The sequence below is a fragment of the Fulmarus glacialis genome, unplaced genomic scaffold (genome assembly GCF_000690835.1).
Source record: "Fulmarus glacialis isolate BGI_N327 unplaced genomic scaffold, ASM69083v1 scaffold11641, whole genome shotgun sequence".
Lineage (NCBI taxonomy): Eukaryota > Metazoa > Chordata > Aves > Procellariiformes > Procellariidae > Fulmarus > Fulmarus glacialis.
In genome coordinates, this window is record NW_009190907.1 from 12,406 (window position 1) to 33,449 (window position 21,044).

Here is a 21,044-nt window from a genome sequence, read left to right on the forward strand (position 1 = left end):
GGAAAGAGAACCATGTCACAGCAGCAAATCAAAACTCTGTTGCACACAGATCATCATCATTGATAGGAAGCCAGGCTAAACACAGTACAGACTATGAGCTGGGGTACAGCTCCGAGCAACAAGCTAACTCATTAATGGCAAGAGGCTTGTGCCTTCTTCTCAGAGCCAAGGGCTCTCTCCCCTGCTCTGCACCAGTGCCAGCATTCCGCCCAAACTCCCCTCACTCCCTGCGTGGAGGGGAGGAAGTGAATCCCTTCCATCCCTTTGATCATGTTGTAAATGCTGATGTTACTCTGGTCATTGATGTCGTTCGGATCATTTTCCTCCTAGCCTTCTTGGTTTTCCTCAAGTCATCCTCTTCATCAAACAGATCCTGCAGGTAAAAGGTCACAGAACATCAGAGCAACTCAGAGTGCAGGGAGCAGCATCTCCTAGAAGTTCCCCTGCCCCACGCTTGCCCCCTATTTTGAAAAGCTTTGGTCCACTCTGCTCCCAGTCTTGCTTCACACTTCTCCCACCTCTCTCCATAAAGCTCCTTCTCCCTCCTTAGCACTGTCCCCCAATAGACCTTCTTCCCCAGCGCCTTTGCCCTCAGGCCCCTACAGGGGCACATGTACCAGCAAGATTCAGAGAGACAGCAGCCTTCTGCAACAGTCCTTGTTACAATCTAAAACTCTTCTCTCTGCACTCACCAGCCTCCCCGTGACCCATGTGTTGTTCTCCTGCTCTCCCCTCCCCAGGGTTAGCTCAGAGGGCGCAGCACCTGAGCTCACAAAAAGTGTTCTTCCAGGGATCAGCCTCAATGATACACACAGCTCCCAGGGACGCAGGGCCCTGATGTGTTAACCCAGCATGATGGGACAGGTAGTGTGCAGGACCCTGTGGAGGGGTTTGTCCTGTGCTTGGTCAGCACGCTACCACAAGTCTTTTTTGGCTTTGAGTTTAGGCACCACAAAAGGACAGCAAACAGCAGTGGCACAGCTCATCACAGGGCTGGGATTGGGTCTGCCATCTGACCATTTTCAAACCCAGACTGTACTTCTTCCTAAAACCTCTGTTCTCTCTCAGAGAGGGCGGTCTCTGGCCTGTTATCACAGGGAGATGGGAGAGAATCGTGGTGCAAGGTGGAGGGGTCTCAGCAGGGGTTTTGTGCTGCAGACCAGATGGCTCCAAGGACACATGGGTGATACCTATGGCTCTCTAAAGCCTCATGCCCCACCATGGACTTGACAGCAGCCCACAGTTCTTCCTGCTGTGAGGTATTGTGGCTCTCTGTCCTCTGAAACCATGACAAATGTTTACAAGGGAGATGAGAGGGCTCAGGGTGATCGAGACCCTCAACCCCTGATTCTTGCTCCAGAAATGGGACTAGGACATAAGCCACTCTGCCAAGCCTCGCTTACCTGACCCTGCACAGCATCATCGCTGGCTTCCTGCTCTGAGGAGAAGCTGTCATCCTCTTCTTCAGAGTAGTTATCAATGTCTGGGGAGCGATCTGAAAGCAGACAGTGCAGATGCCACAGCTGAGCATGATGCCTGTCATGGCTCCAGTGAAATGACTGGTGTTGCTGGCAGGCGCTTGGGAATGCACTCTGTTACCCATGTCCTGTCCCAAACGCTTGCCTTTGGGTCTGTGATGAGCACTAACACACCTGAAGCTTTGATTTTAGGGCCTGAGGGGACGTTCCCATCCTCATGGTCAATGGGCTGACTGGACAAAGAGTAGATGCTGATTTCAGCCACTCGGATGTTCACATCCTTCATGTTGCTGTGGAGGCCCAGAAGCTGCCCGCCGTCCGTCGGGTGCTGCATCACCTAGGCAAACAGACAAGCCTCCTGTCAGGGTGACACAATGGCAGCTGGCAGCCCACCCCCTCTGTCTTATAGCTAGCCAACAAGCCAGAGCACTCACAGTACTGGCTGTGAGCCGGCCAGCCGGCCCAGCTCCCTTCCCAGCACTGGCACAGGGAGGCCATGCGAAGCTCCCCTCTGTTCCCAGTGCCCTGTACCTCGGCCATATTAATGATGCCCACTGCAAGGGTCTTGTAGCCCAGGATCGTGCGGTTCTTGTATCTCTTCCTCCGCTGCAGCATGATCTGCAGTTTGTTGCCATCTCTCTTGAGGAAGTGTGGGTACTGGGGAAGGGAAACACAGGGAAGATGGCAGCATGAGGGCAGGGCTCAGCATGACACACAGGTAGAAAACTCATCCTCAGTGCTGATGTACAGCAGGATCTGACCTGCTGAGCTTTGAGGTGCCCCTCAAAGGCCACCTGTGCTCCGCATCATCCTCCAAATCCACATTGCTCAGCAAAACAACCCCTGGAGCAATGGAGCAGCTGGCCAGCAGCAGGAAATGATATGATCTGAAGCAACCACAGAAGGCCCCTCCTCAGAGGCTGCCCCCTTCACACTGAGCCCCCAAAGCCATGCTTGCCAAGAAATGCCAGGTGAGGGGAGCACCAGGAAGCCCAGGGGACCAGGCAACACAAGGTACCTGCAGTGAGAAGGTCAGCTCCAGCTCAGTCTCCATCAGGCCACCAGGTGGGAGGACGTATTCATTTGATCTCAGGACTCGCTTTGAACCCTACAACAAGATTGGTAGATGCACACAGCTAAGCTGGGGCGTCTTGGCCACAGACTCCACTACACCACACACACAAGTCAATGGTGTTCACAGTCCACATGGAAAAAGCCAGTGCCTTGACTCTGTCTCTTCCACCTCACAGAGCCACCTTACAGACACCAATCAACGCTTTGCAAAAGCCTGCAGATTCTCCTGAGGTGCCAAAGGCCCCTTCTCCAAGGCTCCCCCATCTGCCAAGGAGCACTTGCTCTTCCCAAGCCTGCTCTGCTTAATCTGGCTTCTTGCACCTGGAGCCCACCAGACTCTGTGGAGGGGGACACTGCTAGAGCCAGAGGGATCCATGCATACAGCACCAGCAGGGGAAGGAAAGGGTCCCAATACGCTGCCTAGCCAGGAAAGGGTCAGGTCCTGGAGCACATCTCTGCCCCCCAGCAGACAGACCCAGTGCAGACCCCTGCCCAAGCACAGCTGGCAGGATGGCTCTGCTGGGACCAAGGAAGGATGTCCCAGGGGAACCTGGGTCCCCCCACTTGCCCAGCTTGTCTCTCAGAAAACGCCTCCTAATCTTTTCCTCAGGGGGATCAGTCTAAGGGCAACAGTCCTTATCTCTCCACATATCCTCCTGGCCCCACTAGGAGGGAAGTAAGAGCGGCATTCTAACCACATGCCCACTCAAACTCTTTACTTCTGTCCTATCTTTACTATCTCTACAGTTTGGCTGCTGACAGAGATACTGAATGACTTCGGAGATGAAAAATGCTGTCTGCATGCACCAGGCTCTCCTGATCGCAGGGTGGCACAACTCATGGACCCCCCCAAAAGGCCTATGCCCACTGGCTGTGTCCCCACAAGGCTGTGCAAGTATAAAATAGCCCATGGTGGTTCCTCACTCTCTCCTGCCTCCCTGTGAATGTGACAGCAAGCTGAGACATTGATCTAGGGAGGCAACAGGATAGGCCAGTACAGCTATTCTTGCAAATTAGTTATCACTGAATCATAGAATACCAGGTTGGAAGGGACCTCAAGGATCATCTGGTCCAACCTTTCTTAGCAAAAGCATGGTCTAGACAAGATGGCCCAGCACCCTGTCCAGTCGAATCTCAAAAGTGTCCAATATTGGGGAATCCACCACTTCCCTGAGGAGATTATTCCAATGGCTAATTGTTCTCATTGTGAAAAATTTTCCTTTTGTGTCCAATCGGAATTTCCTCAGAGTAACTTATACCCATTACCCTCGTCTTTTCCATGTGACTCCTTGTAAAAAGGGAGTCTCCATCGTCTTTGTAGCCACCCTTTAAATACTGGAACATGGTGATATGGTCTCCCCTAAGCCTTCTTTTCTCGAGGCTGAACAAACCCAGTTCTCTCATCCTTTCCTCATATGGCAGGCTTTCCAGTCCTTTGGTCGTCTTTGTGGCCCTTCTCTGGACCCTCTCCAGCCTGTCCACATCTTTTTTGTATAGCAGAGACCAAAACTGAACACAGTATTTCAGATGTAGCCTGACAAGCGCTGAGTAGAGTGGGATAATGACTCCTTTATCTCTGCTGGTGATGCCCTTGTTGATGCAACCCAGCATCCTGTTGGCTTTCTTTGCCTCAGCAGCACAACTGTTCACTCATATTGAGCTTGTTGTCCACCAGGACCCCCAGGTCCCTTTCCACAGAGATGCTCCCCAGCTGGATAGATCCCAGCCTATGCTGCACTCCTGGATTATGTTTTCCCAGATGCAAAACCTTACATTTGTCTTTGTTGAAGTTCATAAGGTTCCAGCCTATCCAGGTCTTCCTGCAGGGTGGCTCTCCTTTCTGAAATGTCCACTTCCCACTCAGTTTGGTATCATCGGCAAACTTCATCAGGGTACACAATTGCTTTTGTGAGCACTCCTTAATTTAAACTGTGGGCTAGAGAGCAGATGGGTTAAAGCTAACCAAATAGGCACAGCAGTCCAAAGGAACTGGGTCCCACCTCATATATGTTGCCACTTCCCAGGACTTCACTGCACGCCCACACCCTTCCCAGCTTGATCCTGATAGATGCTGTGGCCAGCAGGATCCTAAGTTGGCCGTGGCCAGAGACCCTTCAGCAACTTCGACAAATCCTAGATTTGGCTAAGGTTAGGTGAGGTTAGAGCCTAGGTGAGGTTAGAGCCCCTAGCTCTTCATCTCCACTGCAAATGGGACAGCAGTCCCAGAAGTCATGATAGGAGCATGCAGGTGGCACCGTAAAGGAAACCACATCCCCTGCAATCAAAGAGAATGGCAATGAGCACAGGCATGTTTCAGCACCCAGTGAGCACCAAGGAACCTTGCTGATGGGAACTTCAGCAGGGTCCAGCAAGCCTGGGTGGTGCCGATATGAGGCCTTTCTTGCACCTCCGTTGCTGGTGTTACCCATGCTAGCAAGGAAAAAACCAAACAAGCTATCGAGGGGAAGCAAGAAAGGCCTCCACATTTTGCAATGATGCAGCGTTACAGTTCTCATTGATACCGGAGCAAAGACAAACTCTAGTGAAACCCTCCTTGGTTTTCAAGAGGCCCAGTCTGAGCTGTCTGCAACATTGTTCCCGGCAACTATGCCAGGAATGAGGCTTTCCTGTGAAAGGTCTTCCTAAAACTGAAGAGGAGGTGGAGCTCATCCCCTTCACCATCTGTGAGCTTCCTGGCCAAGAATGCACTGACTCTTCCTTCCTGAACTCTTCTTTAACAACAGATGATAAGTGGTCACTATGACAGTGACCATTTACTTTAGCACATTTACCATTTGCTGTTTGTTGCAGAGAGATTATCCACCAAAGATTCATTCTTTCATCAAACCACACATACTGGTGCAATTATTCTTCTTGAAGATGCTATTTCTGGGGACAGAGTTACAGCAAAGGAAAGGTGAGGACAGCCTGGGTGGTGTGTCCAGTGAGTGAAGGTTTCATAAACATTGCTGTCCTGTGTGTTACTGTCGTTTACCATTATAGAAGTTGCACACCCAGCTCCAATCCTAGGCTCTGGCCCTCAGTGAAATGCCAGTGCACATGCATGTGGCATTGCAAGGACTGAGACAAAGGCTGGTTCATTATCACAATGCAAGCCGAAGGGAGCAGTAGTGGAGCTCAGAGACCCCTAAACAGCAGCACTTTTTATGTCCTGGCCGGTTCTTTATGGGTGCAATGACCTGGCTGCACCCTGGCTGAGCTCAAGACGTAGGAGATCTGTGGGGTCACGTGAAAGGAGAGAGATCATAATGTCTAAGCTCAGCCAGAGGACCAACTCCCAGGGCACCATGGAGCAGAGCACTCGGGTCATGGAGTACAAAAAAGGGCTAGACATTGTACTGCAAATGCATGAGGTACAGTCCTCTCGGCAAAGTAAAGCCACTCCCTAAAGCTCAAGTTCAGCCTGCAAGGTATGCTAGGTTTTGTGAAATGGATGGCACTCACATATCCAGTAGGAAATACGGATCACCTTCAGGAGCAAACCACGACCCAGCAGAAACTAGCATTGCTCCAATTAAACAGATTAGAAACTAGCACAGGGGGCTACTACCTGCCTATCAGCAACAGGGAATTAAGAAGAATCTGGGATTTCTAGTAAGGTGGACACAAACCTCATGAGGTTCAATAAAGGCAAAAGCAAATTCCTTCCCCAGGACATCCCACAACTTTGCTGCCTGGGAAGAACCCCAGGCAGCAGGACAGGCTCTGCAGAAAGGGACAGGGGGGATCCTGGGGGACATCGGCAGCATGCCCTGTTGCAGCAATGACACCAATCTCAGCCTCAGCAAATGTGCAGGCAGAGAAAAGGGATTCCTCCCCTCTGTTCAGCACTGGTGACACCACAGCTGGATTCCAGAGCCAGTTTGGGCTCCCTAGTACAAGACAGACATTGACAGACTGGAGCAAGTCTCCAGCAAAAGACATCAGGATGGTCAGGGGCTGGAGCACAGGACATACAACGAGAGGCTGAGTGAGCTGAGTTTGTTCAGCTGGAAAAAGAGAGGGTGAAGGGGTACTTTACTGCTGCCTACAGACACTTAGCAGGAGGGTGCAGAGAAGACAGAACTGAACTCCTCTCAGAGGTGCACAGGGACAGAGTGAGAGGCAACGGTGATGAGCTGGAACATGGGAAATTACCATTAGATCTTGGGATACTTTTTTTCTCTGTGAGTGCAGTCAAACCTTGGGACAGGACACAGGAAGACTGAGGATTCTCCATCCCTTGAGAAATTCAAACCTCAATTGGACATGGCCTTGAGCACCTGATGTAGCTCAGCTGTTCTGCAATTCGAGTAATGGCAGGCAAGACCAATTTCTCAGCAGAACAGTTGAGTATCACCATCAGTACTATAGGAAAACTTAGTATCAGTTACTGTTACAGTGAAGATCACAGATGACAACGACTGTCAAGGAAGTGAAAAGCAATAGGGAGAGGTTGTGGTCACAGATCTTCACTACCTAATAGATTGAAAACATACAGCAGTTTTCACTACTATACATGGGCGTATGCTGCCCAGATCTGGTTTGCAAGGTACAATCTCCAATTGTATAAATCTCCAGGTATAAATCTGTCCTGAAGGATTTTGTTTAAAACACAGGGCTGAGGCTAGAAGAGCATACAAAACCTGGAAAAGGAGGGAGAACTAACATAGTATGGGAGACCAGGCCAAAGCAGACAGCAAAGCACTACCCAGAATTCAAGCTAAAGGTGCATTTTGGGAGAGAATAGCCCATTAAATACCATCAGCAAATTTAGTTATTTAGGGGATAGCTGGGATTGCTCAGGCAGGAGTGGAAAATCCTGCAAGTAGTTGCAAAAAGATTAGAAACAAAGCATGAGTGAGGTGTAGACAGAAAACTCTGCATGTACCTTCCATGCACAGCAAGAAGGAGCAAAAAATCCAAGTTCCTACAGGGAGCAGGGCTAGGGCAGCAGGCAGGCCTGGCAGAGGCAAACAAGCTTCTTAGCCTGGCCTATTTTGTAGCACACATTCTGGTCCGCTATGTAGGGGCTGCCAGCATCATCCCTCTACAGCAGCACCAAGGGTTGAACCTGAGCCACTAGCCGCAATTGCAAGCAGCTGCAGGAGAATCTGCATCCCTCCCACAGCACCTGTCACAAGAGCTGAAAGTTCTGGGAGTGCTGGGCCTTGGTTTTTTCTTTCTTTGATTGTTTCTTCTATTCACAGCTCAAGACTGTGAATAGAATTATAGACTGCTTTTGAATTATAGTAAGTCTTTCTGCCAAGAGGGAGCACCACGTTTCCCTTCACACCATAATCAGTTACAACACCAAGACAGATATCTGCACCTTTATGGAGCTGAGCCAGGCACATTTGAATCTCTAAGAAGAAAATGCTTTATGACATCTCCAAATAACCAGGGATAAAGGTTTAAAAACCACTCAAGTGATATAAGAGTAAGTCCCCTTTTTCACAGTAGTTCAGACTTTATCTCATGGGAAGCCACTGAACATTAAATATTCAAATCACCTCTGGGAAATGGGTATGTTCTGTAGACAATGAAAGCTTCCTTAGTCCTTTGACAGAGGTCTTTTCAGACGAAGAAGCAGATAACAGCACATGCCACACTTGGAAGCTGTCTTTTAAGACCAGAAGGGCATGATCACTGTGACAAGGAGATCAGATATTCTAGATAGGCTTACACTACCCTTTGGGTCATGTACATTCATTGAGCAGACTGTCTCCAGTGCTGGGGCTGTTGTCTTGGTGCTGGCCCAACTCAGGCAGGGTCAGAGCTTTGTTTCCATGCAACCTGTCTTTCAGAGCAGCGACTTCCTGACAGGCAACTTGCTTAACCCAACACAGCTACTACTGAAATAAGAGAAAATATAGCTCCTCTTTCCACTAGTCCCCAGCTGTCCCCTTGGGAACTTGCAGGTCCTTCACAAATTACATGCATCGGCTGTTTCCATCCAAAAGATGGAGATGGCAATACTCGCTGGGCAGCCTTCAAACAGCTTCTTGCTAGCGTGACTCATCTGTTACCTAGGAGAGGAGCAGGAGGGAGGGATCCATCTGAGGCCATTCTGTAGGCAGGCTGTGCTGAAACTGCCTACAGCTTCCATCTGCCTTCCAGGAAGGTTCAGCCGTCCCCGACTCTGCCAAGGTGGCTGGTCAGGTAGGTGGAAGTAGCCTAGGGGGGCACACAAGTACACCCCACTCCCACAATGAGTGTAAAGCCACAGGGTAATGTGGGCAGAAGAATTTTCCTCCAGTTTTCTTCAGCTTTGCAGGGAGCCTACACCAGCATGCAGCCACAGGTATGTGGCCATGCAGAGAGGAGGTGACCATGTTTAGATTAAGACCCTGAATGCAGCCTCCATTCCCTGGCAGGGAAAAGGAGCCTTGCAGTGAAGAGCCCCTGTGGCCTTAAACAGTCACTGCTGAGGCCTGTTAATTTCTTTTGCCAACAGGGTGCAAGGTTGACCTGTGGCAGGGACAGGAGTGATCTTTTTGAAAGAGCTGGAGTCCCACTGTGCAGCCTCTTCCACAGTTTCACATTTGCAGTGCATGACAGAGGGGGCAGCTGGTGACACACATGCTCAGCACATGGCAGCCCCACCACAAGGGGGGCTGCACGGGAGCCCAAGGTTCACCAGTCCAGAGAAGCACAGACAGTTTGGGCCGACAGTGCAGGAGATAAAAGGAGTGAGGGACCAGCCTAGCCTCCCAGCCACGTGGGACCCACAGCCCCCAGCTGGCTCCCAGCCCCCCAGTCCTGGGCTGCACTTGTGGTCCAGCCTTGATTGCTCCTGCATTTCTAGGGGCCAGGCAGCTCTTTCCTGCCCAGGTTGTTCCCTTGCTAAAGCCCGCACCAAAGCGGCACAGGTCTCAGGGTCCTCGAGGCTGAAAGTCCAGTGCTTTCAGCTCTCCTGAATGGCACCATATACACAGTGATGGAAAGGCCAGCAAAGTGGGACATTGACCAGTAGTGTGTGGACCACAGCATCCTCCTGCTGTCCTCGCTCCAGGCCCCGGGTTTCACACATTTTGCTTTCCTTCTGTGCAAGTGAATCAGGTCTGCATGAAAGCAAATTCCACCTCTCAGAGCTCCAGTAATACTGCAGCTTCCAGCACTAATCCAGGATTTAGATCCTAATGTGTGTGGCACAAAGCTGCTGAGCTCCCGCCCCACGGTGCTTTCAATGGGATCAACAGCTTTTCTGCCAGCTGACAAGAACAAAGGAAGGACACCAGCATCCCAGCTGAGTTAGGGGAGCTGTGGCGAGGACAGCATACTCAAGAGGCATCTTGCTTCCATGCTGTCCTTTGGCAGGCAGAAAGGATGTGCCTGCACCCACAGGGATCCACCTCTTCACCACCAGCTGCAGAGAGGGAGGGGGGAGGATCTCACATACCAGGATGGGGGCTAATTCCCTCTCCCCTTGGTGACAAAGATCCTCTCTCCTCCCCTCTGCCTGGTTCAGGGTAGCGGCACCAGGCCTAGCAAGGATGCACAGAGAAAGGGGGGAGACAGCAGAAGCAGCAGTGAGATCACACAGGGTGCAAATGTCAGCAGAAGTCATGCACAGACCCGCTGATCCCTTGCACCTTTCCCTTCCCACCCTTCACTCCCCAGAGAGGGGATCTGGATGGAGGGCACTGCCAAAAACCACCCAGCGCTGAGCCTGTCTAAAGGGTCATGAACAGTGAGGTATGGGATGCCAAACTCCAAACAGCAGCTCAAGAGGAAGGCCTTGGCTGAGGCAGGCAGGGAAGCAAGACATACTCTGTCCCAGTGCAGAGGCCTAATCAAATTCATCCCTGATGCAAACTAGCACCAGGCAGCTTGCTGCTGTCCCTGGGGCATCATTCCCACCTGCCTGAGAGCCAAAATCTCCCCAACGGTGCTAACCAAGACAGAAGCAAGGGGTTGGCACAAGGCAAGGGACATGCAGACCAGCACTTCACAGAGGGCACAAGGATGCTGCCTTCAGGCAGCAGCAAGGAGAGAAGCCTACCTGAATCTTCACAGCGATAAGCACAGAGCTCAGCTCTTTGTCCAGCTCTTTCAGCACCGTGAGTTTCTTCAGGCGCAGACTGCAGAGCCTGTAAGACAGAGAGAACGGGACACATTCAGGCACCACCATTCCTGGGGCCCTGCCACATGGTACCCAGTGCTCGGAAGGCAGCCTGGATGCTTGGCCCAGCCGCAGGCACAAGCTTGGCCAAGGAACACTGGCATTCATGCGCCACTGAGACAGCCCATTGGGAAAAAAAGAAAAGAAGGAAAATTAACAGAGCTAAAGCAGGCTTAAGGGATTAGCATGCGACAGGAAGTCCAACAGCAGGCCATGTGGTAAAGAGATCCCTTCCCAAGTAGGGCTGTTGCCAGCTCTGCTTAAATCTACCTTGGCTACAGTGCTGTTTATTTATAAACCAAAGCACTTAAATCCACTCTTATCCTGGACTTAGTTAAAGCAAATGTTCCCATGCAGACATCACAACTCAGCTCTTCTCTTGTGCAGTACCACACAGAGCTGACTTGGGAAGCTGGGAGGCAGCAGCCCTGCAGGAAGCCTCATACAGTAGAGCTACAGCACAGCCACCCTGACAATCTCAAATCCTGGGGACTCAGCACGGTAAGTGGCACTTCTAGGAAAAACCCACGAAGGAGCCTGAGGCTGAGTGAGAAGAGCTACTTCTGCTGCTTGAAGGATTAGTCAGTGCCTGTGAGACAGCCAGCCACTCCGACCTCCTGTCTAGGAGCCTGCAGCAGGACTCCCATGGAGACTACTTGCGAGGAACTCTGTCTCAGGGAGCACAGGCCAGACACATTTTTACAACAAGCAACACTGGCACTCATGTTTTGCAAGCTCGCCTCTGTGCTCCATGCTCAATGTCTGTATTGCTGCAGCCAGTGGTACCCAGGACTTTTGCGGATACCAATATGCTATACCTGAGATTTAGGCCACCCTTCCTAGAGAACAGATGGGCCACTACCAAATACCTTTCTGTCTGACACACTGTGCTCTCTGAGGGCCAAAACTATTCCCCCCTGCCTTTTTTTTTTTTTTTTTTTAAAAAGGAAAAAAAATGTTCTTGCTATGCTAATGTACAGCAACAGTGTAGAAGAGCCCAGAGTTGGAACAATACTGGAAAGGGAAGGACAGACAGCTATACTGCAGGACAGGTTTAGGGCTTAGCAAACACTCACCTCCTACCACATCCCTGCTCTCCCTGCTAAAATGATTTTAGCTTGTGCAGAAGATTTGCTGGACTGTGACTGCAACCCTGCTGCTCCGGCCTTTGACGTTGGATAGCAAGGTATGATGGAGACCAGAAGCCAGGAAGCTGGGAGTGCAGGCAGGCTCTGCCTGTCTCTTTGCCGGATGGCCTGGATTCCTTCAGCCAAAGCCCAGGACGATAGCCCCCCCAAGCCTTTGTATCCTGTGCACCCTAGCACTGCAATCAATGATCCCATCTCTGTCACCCTTCCCCTCTGAGCCTCTGCTTGTAGGAAGGGAGAAATCTTATCATCTAGGGCAGGCTTCCTGCTCCCCAGAAATACTTAGGCAAGGTTAGGAGTGAGCTGAGTGGAGCGTGGCCAAAGACAAGGAGGCCACCTCTAGGGCAGGGAGGGCAGGACTGAGTGCTAGCCAGAAAGATGGGGTACAGCAACTACACCAGATGTACTAAGGAAAAACTTGAAAGGGGCTAAGCTTAGCTAACACCACCACTAACCAGTGCTAACTTTTGACTGTCCCTAGTCCCTAGAGAAGCCACAGAGAGGAATGAGGCTTGAATGTGTAAGCCAAGGACAGAACATCTACTCAAATTTTGCATACAAGCACTGATCTAGTCGTGATAGTTACCTGCATGGAAAAGTTATCCCCAAAAGATTAAAACTTCCATAAGGATATATCCACTCTTAATTTGAGGATATTGAAAGATTATAATTGTACCTGGCAGTTGTTCTCACTGTAAAAACACTCCTTATCCAAACTAGTCCACTCATCAGCTCTTCATGCTCCTCTCTGAGGCACTCAGGAGTTCCGTCAGTACCTGGTATTTTTCCGCAGGGAAGAGTACGTGCATACTGACCAGCCCTGCCCATTTGGGCAGCTCTTTATCTCCGATAACGCACTTTAAAGCTTTTTTCTTCTCTTTCTACCCCTCTCCAGTTTTCAAGATCTCTTTATCTCTTTTACACAGTGGGAGATCATGTACTCTGCCCCTGGTCTTTCTCATACCACATGCAGGAAGGTGGCTACCCACTTCTACCCTCTGCTTTTCCCCCGCTGGAGCACTCAAAGATCTCAGTAGCTCAGGTATAGCTTGTACCCTGCAGCTCCAACTACTTCTCAAAACAGTGCTTTCTAAAATACTGCTACCCTTCCCACAGGGATTAGCGTGCATGGTCTGGAGTCTAAATGTACTTATTTGCAGCACAAGCGCACACAATTTTTAAAAGGGTGCTCCTTAGCAGCTTGACTGTCCCTGATGACCCTCTTTTGATCTGTTACTTAACCAATTCCTGCGTCACCCAGATTTGTGTCACTGATAGGTGTTTAGCACCAGTATTGGACAGCAGTGGGTTTCACACTAATCCCTGCAGATCTCTATAGGACAGGATCGATCCACAGTGATCAGAACAGTATGCCTCGCAAAACACTTCAGCCAAATCCCATGGCAACTACCCCATGGTCTTGCCTAGAACTGATCACAGTGTGATCCCCCCAAGTCACTGAACTTTTTGGTAGATAAGTTATAAATCTGGATCTACTTGCTCATACAATTAAACAGGATAAGTAGCAACTGCTCTTCAGTTGTGGAACTACTGCAAGGACTTCAGCTATATCGAGTTGCGGTGAACATGACTGTGTAACACTCTGACAGCATCAGCAACAAGGAAAATGACCTCCAACAGGAGTCTGACAGCCTCCTGGAACTCCAGCACTCCTACACTCCACTACTGGTCATTTACTGGTGAGAGGTACTCACCATTTCCTGCTATTATCTTCAAAAATGCTGCCTTCTTTCCATCACTAACTGGGATGGTCAGTCAGCCAAAAATCCCCTTTCCTGATCATGGCTTTTTAAACACGTGACAAAATAAAGCAGCTCCTACCTTTCATTCACTCGGCTCTACCTCCTTATTCAACCTGGCACCAAGGAGGAGCACACACCCCACCACCGCTGCTGGCTGCTGCTGGCCGAGGAGGTAACAAACAGAAGTACATGTACACATAGACACATTGACACACCCATAACTGCCACCACCCCCAGCTAAGATGATGGTAACGAAAAGGAGCACACGCACAAACACATGCATCCTGACAGCACCACCCCAGCTAAGAAGCATGCGCACGTGTGCACCGACGACACACATGCACACAGACACACACTCTCACTCACCTTAGCTAAGCAAGCACTGACTTTCGAAGTCGGGATTCTGAACTGAAAACAATTACATCAAAATAAGACCTGGGGCCGGGGGGAAAAGGGGGAGAGAAAAAAAAGCAAACCCAGGAACTCACTAAGTTAACTGTCTGATAGTATTAACACCTCAAAGGTGAAATTTTCTAGAGTATGCAATTTTCTAGAGTATGTTCTTAGACACTGAAGTCATACTTTGAAAACAGCCCAAAGCACCATTCTAGGCACATTTTTTTCTTTTTTTTTTCCGCTCCAGGTTGCAGCTTCCCAGCTGTTTCCTTCCTCTCTAGTTAAATGACAAATTTGGAGTTTTTGCTCTGAAGTCTGATGAAACACTTATAACACTGTCACCAACCTGGCCTGTGAGTTCACCTTGAAAAGCAAAGCTCCTGTAACACATGCATTTTGTGAAGTTCAGTGCCAGTAGCAAAGCACTGGCTCCAGCTGTTGTTTGCAAATTCATCCAACCTCCTGTCCCAACAAGTGACTGCTGCTCCCAGATGACACACAGTGGCTGGTTTTCAAGGCCAATTCTTTAGTGAATGCCACACATCTCTAAAGCCCCTGATGCCAGGGGAATACAAACCAGAAGTACAGTTCCTAAGGCTGGTAGAGAGGGAAGGAAAACGGGATGAAAATACATCTGTGCACAGTACAGGAGGAGCAGGTTAGAGCCTGTGCTTTGCCAGTAAGCCTGAGAGTAACTAGTAAGGAGAGGAAAACAATTTCGACCTACCTACAACCTCAGCAAGAAGATTTGGGGGTACACCATATACAGTGGGGGAGCAGCAGCTTTAGAAGCACCCTGCAAAACTGGAGCTGCATAACTACCCAAAACTTATCCACAAACTGGCAAAGGTGCCTGGCAGAGAAGCAGCTTGAGCTCTGTGTAAATAAGGAATCTCAGACATCTCTTTTTGCACAGGGCAGAGGCATTGAGGAGGCAGAGGTGCCAAGGAGCACTTCTACTGGGATCATACACGGAAGGTGAACGCTAGAGCGTAAAGTGAGGCAGCAATGAGGGCTCTTTGAATGGTACATCTGGCCACTAATGGGATATAAAACCTTAATAGCAGGTCTCACACTCCTTTTGAGCAGACATGGTACATTTTTTCTGCTGGCACCCTGGGCTGTTCAGTGCTTGGCTTACTGACCACTGGAGAGTGGCAGCTCATTCTCTGGGCAGAATCATTTTCCTGAACATTTGTACTGATTTCTTCAAGTGGCAGCAGCCAGGCTCCCTGGGTTTTGCCTGTAGCTCCCATGCCACCTACAAATGTTAGAGCACATCCACCTTTCCCAGCACAGGCCCTCCACACATCCTTGTCAACACTACCACCCTTATTAGATGCACAGTCATGGGCTAAGCCTTCAATAGCAGCAGTTTATCAGCTCCTCAATTTTTTTCCTGACTTTGACAGCTCAGTTTTGCCTTTCATGGTGATATCCACCTCTAAGACTGGGCTTCCGGAGAGATGCCAGATGTTCAGTGGGGCTCCCAAGATACGGGACACTCCTGCACCCCTGCTCAATTGCTGTGCAGCACCTATTTCCTGCAAAGCTTCCCACTAGAGGGCAGAAGGCAGCCAGCCAGGACCAGACATCCCGGGTGATGGGGATGCCCTGCACCTCGCCCTGCAGGCTGGCTAGTCTCATAGAGCAGTTCGTAAAAGCAGCTTTACCCACTCTGATCAGAGGGGTGTCCAGCCCTACAGCTCACCTCTGATAGGGGCCAAAGCAGACGCCAGGGGAAGAGCACACAAACGGGGTGCGAGCAGTGAGATACTGCCCAGAATGCGCTCTCAGCCACAGCTCTCTGAAGTCAAGATACTCCCTGAGCCGCAAGTGATATGTATGCACGAGACACCACTGATGCACGCAGAAGGGAGGAGAGACCTACTCCACTTTCAGAAACCAAGTCCCTGTTGCCAGCAAACAGGAGCGATGAACTGGGACAGCAGCAGGCTCTTCATCAGGTTCTGCAGCTCAGGCATCAGGACAGGTAGGTGGGCCAATTACATGCTTTAAGATGAACTGGGATGAAGGCTGACGTCAGCCTGCTTTGAGAGCCTCCCCAAGGGAAAGTGCAACAGAGCACGCAAAGCTTGCTGGCACACTCTTGCCTTTCTGCCCTCCAGCAACTGCAACTGCTGCAGCCTGGGAAGGGCAAGTAAAGAAGCTGCACTGAAGTGGTGTAACACAGTAGGACACAGAGGCCAAAGGCCATGACAGCACTCTCCGGGGGTTCCCAAGGAAAGAGCTAGGGCCAGGGCCACGAAATGCCTGCTGTGTATCAGGTCTCCCAGCTGAGCTACGCAAGGTGGTGTGCAGCACAACAGCCCTGGTGCTGACCAGCAATCTTCTTTCCATGAGAGACACATTTTGGCTCCCCAGCATCCTGGCTGACCCCAGCTTCCTACTAATAGCACACTCTGCCCTGCTGCTGGATCCAGAGCAGACTTCTGTTACTGCAAATAGCGGTAGGTTTGACTCATCCCAATTCCCAGGTGACCTTCCCAAAGGAATTCCCAAAGCATGAGGGAGAGGAAGACAAAACTCCCCAGGTTGCTATGTCCCTTCATTTCCTGTAAAACATTTCACAGCTTATGGCTCTGCCTGCCTGAGGAAATCCAGCTTGTTTTCCCATGCGAACTATTCTTGGTCCCCTCCATCATCCCACCTCCCTCCAAGTGCCTCTAGACAGAACAAACCCAAGGCCAAAGCTCAGACATTCTGGAGGACCAGCTGACACTCTTCTTCCTTTTGTCTCTGAGGGTTATAACAGCAAAGGAACGTAAAGCCCATGCTGAGAAGGGGTTCCTTCTCCCCACAGCAGCAAGTTGGCCGCACTATGCGGGAGGAGGACAGAAGGCAATGGCATGCTGGGAACAGCAAAGAATGACAGTGTCGGCAGGGTATACATTACCAAGAGCAAGACGGCATCCTCAGTCAGGACAAATGGGAGGCAAAGGGAAGCACACAGTTTCCTGCAAGTAGATATGTCCACCTTTCCTTGTCTTCATGGCTTGCTGCCTGCAGCTGCCCAGAGTCCTCCACACAGCCTTGTGTCCTGGCTAGCACATGCCCCCTGGGATGGCCATTCAAGACAGACTGCAGCCTGTTTTCAGAGGCCAGTGCAGGCTCTGCCAGTGCAGCATATTAAATGGGACCTTAGCACCACTGTGTTGAATTGCAGCACCTCATTTTTTCATTTTTCCTGTCCTCACAGGAGAGAAAGCCCACCCCAACAGCCCCCGCTGTTCTCATCTGACTGGGCACTCCATTCTTAATTGCATGAAACATCACCATCTCACCATGTATGTACATTTACCAGGCACACCCTGCTCCTATTAGCCCTTGGAAGAATGCCTAACTCTTTAATCTCTGGGCAGATGATCTCAGAACAGCTCTGGTTTGGTCAGTGACTTGTCCTTGAGCTTGCTGCACCTAGCTGCTCTATTAAACACACTCAGAAGCGGCTTTCCCACTGCAGGGACCATGCACAGGTCTGCCCAGGAGCTCTGACGGCCACCTGGGAACAGCCTGCTGTCCCATCACAAGCTCTTAGCACTCCTCTGTGTTCAGATATATATTTCATAGTATTGCAATACCACTGAGATGGCACAGTCACCCACAACAGATCCATTCGAAAGAGCAGGTCACACCCCAATGAGATACAACAGTTAGGACAAAGCATAGCAGACATACCAGGCTGGGTCAAATGCACCTACAAGATAAGGAGCCTCAGATAAGGGACAAGAATATCAACAGACCATGTGCATGTCTCGGCCAGCAGCAGTAGCTACTAGTGATCACCAGCAGCAGCTGTCAGAGCTGCTTGCTACCTATGTGAAAGCAGCCAGGTCTGAGGGAGGATCCAGCACAGCCAGGCGATAGATTCACTTCTTTTTTCTGGAAGACGTAAGATTCACTCAGCATTACAGAAGACATCTGTTGGATTTATCTAGGAAAATATAAAAATCTTTCTAAATACCTAACATGATGTGCAAAATCATTCTCTTCCCCAGGGCTTTCAAAACTGGTATCTGATAGCTGTAGCCAAACTGTTAGCCAAAATTGGTTTTGGACCAGCCAGTATGTTTCCTTCACAGGGTTTTAACAGGTTATGCTTTTGAAACTTTTAACAAGAAAAGAGATCAGCCGAGATGCATTATTGAGTGTACACTAGCCTTAAACACAGGGCATCACACGAGGAGAGGCAGATAGACCAGCAGCAATGCTGTGCTCAGGGTGCGTAGTACTTTTTTTTCCAAAAAAGCTGCATCTACTACAGGCTTTCAGCTGCTTTTCTGCTGCCAAAACGTTAACATGCAGGCAGTGCACATGGGAGAAGATCTGAGCTACTCATAACACTGCATTTCTAATGAAAGAATGAACAAGAGCTACCATCAAGATCCCTCCGCTTGTTTGCTGCCCATAGCATAGTGAGGAAGGGTGGGCTGTTCCAAGCAGCAGGGCAATGAAGCAGAGGCATGAGGATGCACGGCTTCTTCAGTGCCCTTGCAGAGGTCATGGCATCCCAAATCAGGACAGAGCAGGCCTGGCTGCAATGGAAAAACAGCGCTCACACAAATGCTTGGCCAAGGCCATACACCAGCTCAGGAAGTATTCCCTGCTCTCCAGCATCCCCACTAGGCACAGACAGCAGTGACACTCTCAAACCAGTGAAGCTGCCCCGGGATTCCCACTGATCAGTCCTGCAGCTGACTGCTCCAGAGCACGTGTGCTTTCCTTCTTGAGGCTGCTGAGCCATCCTCTGAGGTTTGGATGTGCCTTGTCACATGGGCAAGTGTATGCCAGCATCTCTCCATGGAAATTGCTTCTAAACAAGACAGATGCTGCTTTCTCAGACCAACACAAATGAAATAGTGGAAGTAAGTCAAAGATAAACCTATATGATGAAATGCTCCCTTCCTATTCTCAGGCAGATTTCTCTAAGCACAACTGTCCTTTGCAGGCTTCATAGCTACAGACAGCTCCACAGTTTTGGATCCAGCAATACAGGCAGCCTTGAAAAGAAGTGGTCCACTGGCCTGCTAGCTGTTTGTGTTGTAGACTTGTGTCAAGGACACAAGTGCTTGCTGCTACGCTTATTCCAGGATGGCTCAGTGTGGGACACTGTATACAGCAGACAAAGAGACAGCTAAAGTCTGAATAATATATATATATATAACCTGAATGCCACCTCTTGACCTGACAACTGCTTCCCCCTGAGAAATGCCACCTCCTGACCCATCCCTGCTGTAGACTGAGAGCTCCCAGCCTGGAGAGCAAATCACACACAAGACATGCATCCTTCCTACCCTGATCTCAGGGGTCATTCCTGCCAGTGTGGCTAGTCCCACTGTGGGAGGAAAGAGCAGGTGTGTGTGGCACCAGGCCTACCTAGCACCACAAACTCCCAGGCAGGATGAGCGCTGGACGACAGGAAGCAGACCACTACAGCCTGTCAGTACTGGCGGGGCTAATCCTGCCCCTCCTTCCTAGCAAGTTTCCTCTCTCCAGACAGAATTCAATACAGAGCTCTGCCCAGCAGAGCGTATGAATTAACAGGGACTGAACCTACCAGTATGGAGAGTTAAGGCAGATACCACTGTTCACTGAGGCAAGCTACAGCTTCTGCACTTCTGCACTCCAGCTTTCCTCTGTCCTATTAAACACTTTCTTTCTGAGCTAAGCTACTCCAGGGAAGAGCTGCTCCACCTCTGCTGGCACTGGCATAGTCCTGGACCCAGCACAGCTACCAGCCAGGCTGCTACTGTTTTATCACAGCTTCATGCCTGCCTGTAAAGCTGCACTAAATGCCTCCCTCACACAGTACAGCTCTGCTCCACAAGCCTCTAGCCTGCCCAAGTAGGCAATATAACTACACTAAGGCAAACCACAAGGAAGAGGTGCCAATGACAAGGCAGAGGACGCCCAGCTCTCTGCTCTGATGGGGCTGCAGTTTTGAAATTTGAACTGACACATTTTGCTGCTCGTGAGGCTTCCATGCACTCTTGTTATAGCCAGTGACATGGTTTTTAAACTTCTCTCCTTCTACTCTTCCATAAATACTAAATGAAGTTGCCCAACAGGTTCAAAGGTAAGAGGAAAGACTAAAATACTCTTGGGAACTGCATGTTTCCCAATAAAATTCTTTTGCTGCTAACATTTAATCTGATTCAAATCAGATACAAACCTGGTACCTCATACTGTCATTTTACAGTCTGGTCATGCTGCTCTGTGCCAGAAAAAGTCAGCAACAGAAAAATGCCCTACCAAAGCGTCATGGCCTAGTATTATCCCTAGGATCTGCACAGGCTGGAACACTGCTATTTTAACAAAGTTGCTGTGCTGTCTTCCCAGATGTATTCAGCCTCTGTTCACAGCTTTTCCCACTAGTTTTGCTTTAAATCTTTTCCTTTTAACTAGTTTGTAATTTGGTACCCTCCTGTACCTTCATACTGCAGTGCTGCAGAAAGCACTGCTTTTCACCCACCATTCCAAACCTCTGGGTCTCTGTGGACTACTTCCCGGGTGGAAGCAAAAGGGATCCAGGCTGACTAAAAGTGAGCTTAAATTTTCTGCAAGGAGTTTTTAACCTCTCTGAGAGACAGGTCTCTTAACCCACTGATCTAGACCAGTGAGGCCACTGTGCTGACCACACACGACACAAGGACCCTTGTCTGAAAAGTGGGGGAGCTATGAACGGACAGTTGTTAAAATCACAGGAGAACAATCACTCTGTGCATTCAGTGTCAAAAGCAAGATCAGAAGGTGGAATGGAAACCCTGAGATCTGCCTAGAAAGACCCTGTTGGCCACTCCAATCTGTCACTGTCACAAACATACTAGAGCTATCTCATACACCACATGGCAAAGAGCTGCAGCTTACGTGGTGCTACAGAGCAGCTTTCCTTTCAGCATTGAGATGCCTGCAAACACTCTAGTGTGCACTGCTTCTCTTCATCAGTCAGAAATAGCCCCTCCTGGCAGAGATGTCCATCTTGTCACATGACTGCAATCCAAAGCTGCTGGGCTGTTTCTACCCAACCACGCATGCTTTT

General features: G+C 49.9%; 1 protein-coding gene across 1 annotated transcript in view; it reads right to left on the reverse strand.

Annotated features, from left to right (window-relative positions):
* LOC104083111 (phosphofurin acidic cluster sorting protein 1-like) overlaps positions 1 to 10,645 on the reverse strand; it is a gene marked incomplete at its 5' end in the record, with an annotated part of 22,152 nt that extends 11,507 nt beyond the window's left edge. The window contains 6 exon segments of the mRNA XM_009586485.1: positions 293 to 373; positions 1,404 to 1,495; positions 1,653 to 1,815; positions 2,010 to 2,135; positions 2,497 to 2,586; positions 10,558 to 10,645. Coding sequence (XP_009584780.1) covers positions 293 to 373; positions 1,404 to 1,495; positions 1,653 to 1,815; positions 2,010 to 2,135; positions 2,497 to 2,586; positions 10,558 to 10,645 — 640 coding nt within the window.
* Between the last annotated feature and the right edge of the window lie 10,399 nt (positions 10,646 to 21,044).